Raw genomic sequence first — 12,481 nt, 5'->3', positions numbered from 1 at the left:
AAAGAAAAACAAATTAAACTAAAACTTCCTGTCTGTCTGAGTATTTTGTAAGAAAATAATAATCCTTGGTGCATACAATGATTAATCTCCAGTTACAGATCACAAGCCCAGGAAATCTGTCAATTTACATTTTCATCCTCATTGCCAGCAATGCGATTTCCTCCCTCTGGTTTGTTTTGGCATGTAAAGAAAGATGGTTACAGCTGGTCATCGTTTTCCCTCAGAGGAAATGTGCCAGACCTTTTCAAGTTTCAATGAGATACCAACTGTCATTGCGAACGCCGAATGATGAACCGTTTTCTAATGTCAGGTGACAGACTGATTGGACCGACTGATCATCCATCAAAATAATTGTCAAATTATAACATTAAGCTGCAGCTGAAACCACTCCAGCCAATTAAGTTGGTGAAATCTAATGAGTCTTTTCTTAACGCAACAGCCCCCAATCTCGTCATAGCAAGCAGCGGCGTATTTTATTCAAATTATTTCAACACCATGTTTGCATTCCAATAATTGGATGGCCACTCACAGTGTTTTGATTGTATTATTCAAATAATAAGCTCGTCACTTTACTCTGTGTTGTAAAGTTCACTTCACTGAAGCACACTGTTAGACATCGTTGTGATTTTCATTCAGATCAACATCATTTAGAAGATTATTATGTCTAATTTATCCAGAAATGAGAGGACATGTAAAAAGCTGTTTGATCTGTGTGAGTGCCAGAATAGCCGTCTATTTACCGTGTCTTAAACAACAGGACAAAGCTTTTCAAGTGCTTTGTGACAGAGGTACAGACTTATTAAAGGATGTTCAAGGATCTAGTTTATGTGGCGGAAGAAGATATAACCCTTACACCAGGGTTTCTCACTCCTAGTGTTGGGGAGCCACTGTCCTGCATGTTTTGGGTGTTTCCCTGCTCCAACACACCTGATTCAAATGAATGGGTCGTTAGCAGAGCTTACTGACGAGCTGATTTGAATCAGGTGTGTGGCTCCCAAGCACCAGGAGTGAGAAACCCTGCCTTGCACAAAGGTAAGACTACCATCAAAGTGTTGGGGTCATTGATATTTTTAAGTGACAGAGGAAAGATAACAAAGTGCTTTTTAGATACTCGGTGACATTCAGGACCAAAATTGTATCACAGTCACAATAGGGGCTTGGTGGGTTGGAGTAAAGGAGCTTTTCAAATGAATCACTTCCCCGTCTCACTCTGCTTCCTCCCGCTGCTCCTCTTGTATCTGTGACACAATATCCCAGGCTTGTTTAATAGCTATACCTCAGCCTGAGCCGCACAGTATATGTAGTGAAACGGCAGCGGACGTAACATGAACAAATTGATTTGAGTGATCTCACAGGTGACCTTGCTGCGTTCAGCGTCGTGCTCCGGTCACGCAAGAGGGCCAGATGCTGAACTGCAGCTCGGGGAGTGGCATGTTTTCTTGTCAGGGATTTCATCCACATCCTTTACTCCATTTTCACGCCATCTCCCCTGGCGATTGCGTCGTATACCACTTCTCACATCCCCGCCGCTAATGCATTTCTCTATAGATCATTACCCTCCTCTCTCCTCACCACTGTTAGCGATCGCTCAATCAGAAATGCCGGCCTCCCTGCAGTCCCTGTTGTGTGGCTGTTGCTCACAGGGGGTGAAGAGGCTTCAATCTGAGACGTTTAGCTGTTTACTTTGATTTGATCTATGGGTTCACGTTCAGTTTGGAGTTAATGGCAAATTTGAGTTGCCTGAAATGGCGGTGCAGAAGTAGCCTGGAGCTGTTGTTGCTCAGGCCTGGTGTGGACTTATGGTATTTCAATGACAGCTGGAGTGTTTGCTGTTGATGAGGTGCTGTGTTGTCCCTCTATACAATTTTTATGATCTGACAAACGCAGACGACGTGCTGAAAGCTATTCACATCCCTGTTATTTTGCTCTCTGCTGCTCTTTTACCCCACATGTCACTGCTCTGTTTTGCATTGGCTCGCTGCCTTGCATTTATATTGTTCTCCTCTAATAACTTTCTCATTTTTCAAACTTTACCCCACACCTACCCACCGACCTCCATACCTCACTCTGTTGCACTCTCCATTTGGTGAAAAGGACTCTTGTAAGCTCTGGTAACAGAGGTTAATCCTCTCTTATTAGAACCAGGATTACTGGAGTGAAAGGGACAGGAGCAGACTTGCTGTGTGAATCCCAACCACCACTGCAAATGGAAGAGATCAGAAAAACGCTGTGACTGACATAAAAGACTTGTCAGAGAAAGTGATATATGCAGTTACGGTTTATAATAGTTTTTCAACACAGCAGCTTTAACATGTTTTCAAGTGGTACACACTAAAGGAGGAGTTAAAATTGCACTAATCTTTAACTTTAGACATGAGAAAGAGATTACTCATAGGGAATCAATTATCTGACTCTGTTGTTTCAGTGTCTTTTCAGTCATTGTTTTGTTTTTTTACTGGCCCACATTTAAAAGTGTTTGATCGCTCATATTATTTTAGTCAGGCAAAATGTCTTCAGTCTGAAAAGATTTGTTCCGATGTTTTAGGGTTAGGAACGGACCATTGGAGCAGAAGAAGAAGCTTCACATTCCGCTCCTGCGGTCAACAAACACTGCATGTGTCTGCTCGTCCCCTCGCTGTCCTCTTTCTGTCTCATTTTCCTCCTCTTCTGCGTTTCCTGTCTGTTCATCATTTTTTTTGGGGAACGAAAATACAGCAGTAACAAAATGGAAATGCGTCATGTTCATGAGTCTGAATGGGCTGTATCAGAGTGCTCTTCCACGACATCCCTGAACCTCCTCTGTGTTGTTCCTTCTTTGTCTGTTTCAGTGTCTTTACTTCCAATGGCAGGCAGTTGTGTCACTGAATTTACTGTGAACTGCCTTTTAAATCTGGGCTTATTGTTAGTTTAAGGCTGTACTGTCGAGCAGAAATTGGTAGAGACCAAAACCACTCCATCAGACGGGTTGTAAAGACTGAGACTGCTGTTCAGTTAAGTTTTTGGTGTGTTGCTAACCGATTAATCATGGCTTTCCGTTTTCCACTGCCCCCATGTGGACAAAAGAAATCCGTGAATATAACGTTTCTGGGATATTTTGTGTCTATTTAGGTCATTCTAGTCGTACCTTCAACTTGAAAGCTCGCTGCTTGTCCGGGTGTTTTTTATGACTTCAGAAAAAGAAAAAACCCTGTGCTGTACATCTGTTTTACACATTCCCATCTCACAAACATGTTGTACAGTTTAAGACGTGATTAATCTGTCTCTTTCCGACAGGCGCGCGTGATGCAGTGCTTTTTTCTCCTTTTACTGTATGATAAAATGTGTCTTTTCTACTAACCCCCTGTTTTACTGTTTTGTGACTGTTATAAAATAAAGACAGTTATGACATCATTAATCTGTTCTTTATTTTTTTTCTGTCCTCTCTCCCCTTCATGCCTAAAAATAGAAGTGGAACAAAAAGGTAACTAAATACCAACAACTTTTCCTTTTCACCTGTGTATTCATTTTAGCATACGTTTGCTTCCTTTAAGTTTCATTCTGTTATTGGTGACGGGTTTGGAGAAACAGGTTTTGGACATTTGAATGTTTATGCACATCATTGGTGATGTTAAACATGTCATTCATGGGGAAAGTTCTGTCTCATTTAGTCGTGTACTTGCTGCAGCCAGGTCCAAAACTGTATATATTATTGTCCTGAACTCATATCTTTAATGCCATCACAAACATCTCATGTCTTTTGACATTGCCACAAATCTAATCATTCTCTATGACAAGGTCATTATAGACCTGCTCCTGCTCTTTTTCAGCTCTAATAACCAAAGATTATTTCAGCTCTGCTTTATCAGCTGCATAATATTAAAGCAGAGAGCTATGTGGGTGATCAATATCTTGTCCAATAAGCTGTCAGCATTTTGGATTATAGCTCTAACATGATGATGACTATAACCTTCAGGGACACACCAGCCAATACTGAAGACAGATCATAACAGCCATGTTCTTACTTTATCAGCACTGCATGATGCTGCAGATTAGAACATATGCTAAATCTTAACATACGCCCTAGGAGCATTGTGTTTTTATTGATTTTTTTTTTTTTTGACTGGGAAATATGGCCATTGTCACATTATTAAATATAATGCTGGATTAAAGTCAAAGATGTAAATGAAATCATTAAACAAGAGTCAAGAGTTCTGCTTTAATAGCGCTGCAGTAAATTTCGAGTTTCATCGTAGTCATTAATTAATGACACATCACTGAAAACTGTGGCAAAGAGAATGAGATATGAAGGAGACGTAGAAGTTAAAAAAGCATCTTTAAGAAGTGACTTTGCTGCTGCGGTACATGTTTTGTCAATTCCCCATGAAAGCCATGATTGCTTTTGTATCACTTGGCGTGTGTCTTTCGTGCACTCTTCCATCTCAGTGCTATCACCGTATTTGCAGATTTCACTATGCTGCTAATGCAAAGCTTCGACCCGCTCTGACCTTGTTCCTCGGCACATGTAGTCTTTTCCCAACTGTAGATATGAAACAGCCCTCTGAGCATTTAGCAGAGCAACCACTGAGCTGTGTGCCGAGGTACTACGTCAGCGGGCCTCATCTTGGCACATTTTCCACCTGCGGGTAGACACCATGTTTAATCTTAAGAGATTACAAGGGAAAAGAAGCCTCTGTTTTTGCAGTTTCTTTCTTCTCCTTCTCTTCTGAGCGCTCAACTTTTACCTCTTGACGTGTCTGCAGCGAGAACCTGTCAGCGCTGTGTCAGCCGCCTGGCCCATTACAGTGAAACAAGCTTTCACACACACACACACACAGAAAGAGAGAGAGAGTTTTCATTTGGTGTATTCTGGTTTCAAATGTGTGGGGAAAAAAGGGAAAACTGCACTGTCTAAATTATTTATTGTTCCTGTCAATCCAACTGCCAGCCAATAATTTATTAATTTATCATTATTGTTATCTTGGCTTATCTGCCTATTAATTTTTAAATTTTAATTAAAACCATTTTAGCCCAGTTTTTTTGTAATTTTTGACTAAATTGAGATCTCTAGAAAGACAGTAAATTCCAATTCCCTCCATCTCACATAATAGGCACAAATTAGCTCTCAGAAATCAGAGCCTGCTTTTGACCTGCTACAGCTGTATTGCCTTAGTCTGGCTTTATCAGATTTGAGTACAAACCAGTTCACATATAATTAGGTTACTGTGTGGGGTGTTGTAAATCATGCAGACTAAAAATGCCATGTAGATGAAATAATGGACAGGCAGTCATTACACAGATGATGTAATTACTGTATTTTGTTGTTTTGTTTTCCTTCTCCGTGTGGGGGCTGCCTTGGCCGATAATTAAAGCGTAGCAATTTATAGATTTTTTTTTCTTTCTTACTCAGATTTGTGTGTTGTACTAATTATTAGGAACTGGTGCTTTAATAACAGAAAACACTTTTTGTTTTTTGGTGCAATTATTTGGTAGAGATTTGAGAAGAGTTAAAATCCTACAGCTTGTTTTTCTGTTGTATCAATTGAAAAGTGATAACCCTCACTGAATCCATTCATCACGCCCCGCTCACACAGAAATGTGTTGACAATAGTGGCTAATATTGAAGAATCAGACACAAACTACATGAGATGTAAACATAGAAAGTACAAGGACATTTCAGACTCAGTTTGTCTGTGCGTGTTGTTTTTGTTGAGATCTGGTTCATTTCCAGCCATCATAGAGTCAAGGTATTACAAAACTGAGCAGCAACCATGTTGACTTCATCACTAATTACATTCAGTGTAATTCTCACATTGATGTTTGAGGATATAACTCAGCATGTTCACAGTGAAGCAGTCTGAGGTACAGATTTGAACCTCATTTTTAAATATATTTTTGGGGCAAATAATACCTGCCAATGTAACTCTGTACTTGTTTTTCCCCTATTTTGGCCCCTCAGTATTCCTGTGCCCAGGGCTTCTGCGCAGAGTGTACCAGAGCGAGCACCTCTTCGAATCGGACCACCAATCTGGAGCCTGGTGCAAAGACCCTCTCCAAGCCTCTGATAAGATCTACTACATGCCATGGACGCCGTATCGCACAGATACTCTGACCGAGTACTCCTCCAAAGAAGACTTCATAGCAGGAAGGCCGACAACAACCTACAAACTCCCGCATCGCGTAGACGGCACTGGCTTTGTGGTCTACGATGGAGCGCTCTTTTTCAACAAGGAGCGTACGCGCAATATTGTCAAGTTTGACCTGCGGACTCGCATTAAGAGTGGCGAAGCCATTATTGCTAACGCCAACTACCACGACACGTCTCCATACCGCTGGGGAGGGAAATCGGACATCGACTTGGCTGTCGATGAGAATGGCCTTTGGGTCATCTATGCCACTGAGCAGAACAACGGGCGGATCGTCATCAGCCAGCTTAATCCCTACACACTACGCGTTGAGGGAACCTGGGACACGGCTTATGACAAACGCTCGGCATCCAACGCCTTCATGATCTGCGGAATCCTGTACGTAGTGAAGTCGGTGTACGAGGACGACGACAATGAAGCGACAGGAAACAAGATCGACTACATCTACAACACAGAACTCAGTAAAGATGGCTTTCTTGACATTCCTTTCCCCAACTCTTACCAGTACATTGCCGCTGTGGATTATAATCCCAGAGACAACCTGCTGTATGTGTGGAACAACTACCACGTGGTGAAGTACTCCCTTGACTTTGGTGCGTTGGACAACAGACTCGGTAAGTACGCCATTATTTATTCATTTCCTCCAGTTTCTTGATATTAAAGTAGTGTATTGAGCAGTTAAGTGATTTTGAAAAGGTGCATTTTGCTGAAATGTTCAAGGGTATGTCGAGAGAGCTGTGTGAATGATAACAGAACATCAGACAGGTGTGTACCTCCACTCTGAAGACAAGCACTGCCAGAGGTGTTATTTTTGGGGGGTTGTTCGTCCATTTGGTTCAAAGGTTGAAATGTGACGTGAAGAATGATCAGGACATTGAGGTCAAGGTCACTGATCATGTTTTTGGCCTTCTTATATGCATTATATTTGTAATATTATATTTTATTATAGCTTTTCATTGCATATAGTGAGTGGATTTGGCTATAATTATAGTATTATGCTATTTAGATGGATTTGATATACACAATCTTGACACGATTGAAGCAAGTCGTCATTGATAAGGGATTCTTCTCACTTTAAATGGAGGGATCTCTCAATTCAGTTGACTTGATGTCAGTAGAATTTGTAGAAGCTAAAACAACATATTGAGACAATAAACTATGTGGACATAACATAATTTAATTCCACCATGTATCGTTCTATACATTCCATTAAATCAATCAAGTCATTTGAGCAGATGGAGATGAGGGCACAGTTCACACATTTGATGACATAGACAATAAGAGCAGAGCTTATAAACTGTATAGTTTTCTAAACTCTGACCCTGCTGATTTACACATGGAGCGGGATTTATGTACCTTTGTACATTCAGTATGAATCAGAAATATGGGTTCTTTCTCTGAAGCTTGAATAATGGGCTCAAGAAAGATGTAGGCTGGATAAGCGCGAGCATAACAATTCACTCCCACTACGTACATAAATATAAACATCTCAAAATACAATTCCACATGAAGTACTGCAGATGAACTAGGTTAAAACAATTACATTGAGTAACTTCTGTTTTAGCAAAATAAAAAAGAAAAGAAATTTAATCAACTTTAAATCACCTTCAAATCAAATCTCTCTTTCACTGTTGCCTTTGCAGTGGAACAAGTGACTGTTCTTGTTAAACTTCCCAAAAGTGCTTTTGAAAAGTCTGATTTCCCCACTCTGTAGTTCTTTTTATAAATTGGTGCTTGTGAGGGAAGCATGAAATGGAAAAAATAACCTTTTTTGGCACAACACAGTAATTCTTTGTGCTATCTCATCAACAGCTCTAGTCAAAAATGTCACAAGTTATTTGACTGTGAAGTCCCTGGCTCGGCTTTCTCCTCTGGAGCTTTCTCTACCTGCTGTTTGCCAGTTTAATTTGTTTCCCTCAGCTGGCTGTTAGTTTACCCCCAATATTTTTTTATACACACAATTCCTGCTTCAACACACCCAATATTATATTCATTCATTCAGTGACTATGCACTGTTTGGTTTTGACGATACGCAGCTACACATAATATCATTTGTTGTAGTTAAGCGGAGAGAAATGGTGTTGTTTTGTGCCTTCTGTATTAAATGTTTATCCATCAATTTTTAACAGGGGCATGCAATGATAACACACACTTTCACATACAAATGCAAATGTCCCCTTCTCTCGACTTCCCGGTGAGATGTTGAGTTGTGTGTTTGTCTTTTGTTGTGCAGAATAGGCTGCCTTCCAAAGAGTCTGCCGCATGAATATAGATAGTAAAATGTTGCATTAAATAGATGGATGGAGTCGGAGAACAAATATAAATGTCAGATAAACAAACTGATAAGGGAATGAAAGAATGATTGAATGGACTCTAAAGTAATAAACAGATTGATCAACTCCCAGAAGAAATATGGGATTCATTGTGGTTAGAGCAAGTTGTTAGCTGCACCCATTTTCTACAATATTGCATCACGAGAGGAGCCTACATTTAAGGTGTTAGGAAACTGTGTTTGTATCAGCATTCGACGAGATCTACTTCTTCACAGCACACAAATAAGTTTTCGCTGCTGCTTCTTATTATTTGTACTATTTGTGTGCCTCACCAATTAGACTGTATTGATCAGAGAGATAAATGTGACAAAGGCAAACTGGGCCAATCGGTCACAGAACTTCACAACAAAAACACACGATTGTAAAGAAGCCAAAGAACTTCATCAACAAAGGATTTCTTCTGCGGTGTGAAAATATAAAGTTGATGCAGTCATTCAGTAAATTTGACTGAACAAACCCCAGCATCCTCTGAGTCAAACACTGATGTAGAACTTCCCCCAAACACACTAGGCTTTAGTAATTTGATCCAGTGTCATGATCACAGTGTCTGTTCACACCCTGAGCAAGGTGTTATTCTCTGATCATTTGTAACACCAACTCATTTACACTTGTGCTTCCACCTTCATGAGCATGCATGACCTGCTATACCAGCGGAGCATGGTATATGGGCAACCGAGCAGGAGAGATGTGACCAAAGCCACAGCTGCGGCCCACTGCTGCATGCCAAATCACATGGGCCAGAGCACAGCACATGCTCCAACACATTAGCCAGGTGCAGGTTAATGGCATCTGCACTCCAGACTATTCTATTGTATTTTTTTTTTTTTGCAATTTTGATACATGTTGATCTATTTTATGTATTTCTTTGTGAAAGAAGTGAAAATAATCTTTAATTTAACATTAATGCAAACACTCAAGATTCAAAAACCCTCTGCTAATCTGTATACTCCCTAAAAATCTCTTCCATAGTCGAAGCCAAAACAGCCTGTTTTCAAGGACAGATGATCTATGCCTGGAAGTGCTTCCATGACAACTCCACTGATAATTAAATTCACTGAATTGGTGATAAAAAAAAATGTGCTGCACAGACTGCTGTTTGCAGCGAGATATAAAAGCTCTCTTACTATCACTCTTTTTCATGAGCAGATTCAGTGAACAACATACAAGGACAACTAAAATAAATGTCTCTATGGTTCTCTTTTAATAACATCAAGGCAGAGCAAACGTGCATATTCACAGTACATATCATAGTTTTTTTTTTATTCATCCGGAACATTCACGAAGATGAAGCAAACTGAAAAGAGATTGGACTTTCTATAGTTGTCAGTGGATGAAAACTACGCTAACTAATTTTCTAAGACCAAATTGACCTCGGGAGGCAAGCATTTTCCTCTCAACTGCTTTTCAACGCTTTCTTCACTGTACGGTCCACCAAGGACAGTTTGGAATACACAGAGCAGGCTAGAATTTCTCTGTTGAGAGTCCAGCTTTCTGCTCGCAGCCAACTGCGCCTTTCACTGCTGCCAGATAACCCCACGGTCTCAATGCAGATCTCTGCTCCAATGGTTCAAGGTTTGCAACTGTCAACTAAACCTCTCTTAGGACTGAACTGAACCCAGTCAATATCATTCTATCATAATATAATATATACAATTATAACCCTGTCTGAATTACCTTTTTATCTCCCAAATTGTACAATTGTGTAAAATTTGAAAAGATGTGATATTCACTGTCCATTTTAGATCGATGCTGGTCAAAATGACTGCTTTTGGAAAAACATATAAAATCCAATGCAACCCAAAACCCCTGAATATCCCATAAATGTTTAATATTTAAAGAGAGATGTCATGTGACCAGAATGTGAGTGAGGGCTGCACATGTCTGCTTAGCCGCAGTGATGATGTCAGTGGACTTATTTTTAGCGGAAAAGACGGAAAAAAAATCTGAAGAGCCAAGTGTAATTTTGTAAAGAAAGACTACATCAGATGATACTGGTATCGTGGATGTAGATGTCAGTATCCGACACCAAAAAAGCTCTCCATAGTCGAAAGCAAAGGGGCCACATCTGCCTCTTAGAACAGCCTTACTAACTCAGGACCACCCAAACAAACTTGGGTCCCTCCCTCCAGAGTGACTTCCTGGTGTGCACCAATCTTGAACTCCATCATACAGATCACTGCTTTCCTTCAAAGAACATTATGTGGTAATTCCATCCCGGCACACAAAGCCAAAATTAGCTGCTTGTTTATTATTCCCCAGTGTGGGAAAATAAACCAAATACTAAATTACTAATTTATGAAATAGTTTGAGCATAATACTAGTATCGTGTGTTTAAGCTTTTGTGTTGTGCTCAGTTGTATCAGGAAAAAGCATCTGCTAGATAAATAATAAAGACATTAGAGTCAACCTAATAGGCAGTAGAACCGCTACCAGGAAATTACCCTTTGACAATCAAAAATCAAAACAAATACAGCACAGATGTCTATAAAGCATGGTTGTGCCTGATGTAAGATGCCGATTTAAAAATAGGACAAAATTGATCTACCTCTAGTTGTTAATACTGTATATGTAGATGCACTGGTGTATTTTTGGTGATTCTGATGTTGAGTGTGCTGATGCCTTTCAACATCCTGTGTGCATGTTCCTCTTTTCAGTCAGACAAACATCTCATGGCTGAATGTGGTGCTGTAGGAGTGAGGCTTTTGTTCACTCATAATTGGTTCTTAGGATAATGGACACATTCACTGTCTGCTGGTCCTGTGATTTTTACCACATGTTTCCATCTGGTCATGGCGTGGTGCCAGCCTCCCCGCTGGCACTCCGACCGACCTTCGTCCCCGAAAAACAGCCAATGCTTTGGGTGCTGAATTCAGAAGTCTTGGCTTCATTTTGGAAGCGTCTAACACATGCTAAATAGATCGAAACAGTTTAATCAGTACATACAGGCAGACAAAACCTGGTGCGGAGATAATCCGAGAGTGACTCACAGTGCTTTTGAAGGCACAAACTATTGTGCTTTGACTTTCATTGCTGTTGCTCTAACCTTCCATTATCTGTCATATGTGTTGATTGATGTAGTTTGACATGTTATTCTACAGATTCCGTTGACACCTTGCTGCTCTGATGTGTTGTCACAGATCCTTGTCTTTCTATAGTGTACAAAGCTTGAAGGAATGTCTTTGCTTAGCAAACAAAATGCTACCGTTCCACTAGAAACAGTCTTACATGATGTTTGAAGCCCTTTTTTGATGTCAAGGCTTAGGAATGTAGGCTACATGGTTATTTGCAGGCTGCACACTTATCACATGCCTGCTGCACCTCTTTGCAGAGGGCAATATTTTCAATGTTAGGTGCCAGGCGAAGGATTATAGCTCAGAATGATTTTTTTTTTCTTACAAATGTATTTCTGTGTGCACACACACAAATACGCAGTCTTCTCACAAACCCTTTAATGCGACAACACAATGAGGCTCTGTTAGTAATGCAGCTTTAGATTTTTAAGCGTGGAAACAGAGAGCGCTTTGTCGGTGATCACAGCCTCTTTAACTGGTTTGAGCGACGATCTACAGGATACATTTGAAAAAAGTACACATATTTTATTATACTTCATGGAAGGATAGAGCTCGAGCCACATGAGCAGGTTTCATTCAGGTTTCTTTATTGCTTGCGTTGTTCAGGAAAGTAAATATAGTCTTGACTGTCATTTAAAATGCTTTACACTAGAGTTTGGACATTCAGGATCATAATCAAAATCTTACTATGACTGCACAGGAATTTAAACTTAATTTGTCCACTTATCTGTGTACTTGCACATAAAAAACACAACTAAACAGAAGTTAAATAGTGCAGAAGGGTTAAATAAGTATGGTGCAGGAGGACCGTTATGGTGAATGTTTCAGTAAAGTGATACAAAAATAAATATTCTAAAACTGTGTGCTTGAGATGGGTAGGTAAAAAATAAAGGGAACACTTATAATTAATGAAATATCCCAGTTGAAAATCTTTATTCATTACATAGAGCTATGC

The 12,481-nt window shown here is 40.1% G+C and overlaps 1 protein-coding gene across 1 annotated transcript in view; it reads left to right on the top strand.

Moving 5' to 3' along the window:
* LOC310942810 (adhesion G protein-coupled receptor L3) overlaps window positions 1-12,481 on the top strand; it is a 198,404-nt gene that overhangs the window by 109,261 nt on the left and 76,662 nt on the right. The window contains exons 6-7 of the mRNA XM_083908251.1: window positions 3,446-3,460; window positions 5,936-6,736. Of these exons, the coding sequence (XP_083764377.1) occupies window positions 3,446-3,460; window positions 5,936-6,736 (816 nt within the window). The remainder of the gene's footprint in view (window positions 1-3,445; window positions 3,461-5,935; window positions 6,737-12,481) is intronic.

This window comes from Microchirus variegatus (genome assembly GCF_963457635.1).
Source record: "Microchirus variegatus genome assembly, chromosome: 2".
NCBI classification, from domain to species: Eukaryota; Metazoa; Chordata; class Actinopteri; order Pleuronectiformes; family Soleidae; genus Microchirus; species Microchirus variegatus.
The sequence above is the reverse complement of the archived record's forward strand: the minus strand, read 5'-3'. Positions and strand labels throughout refer to the sequence as shown.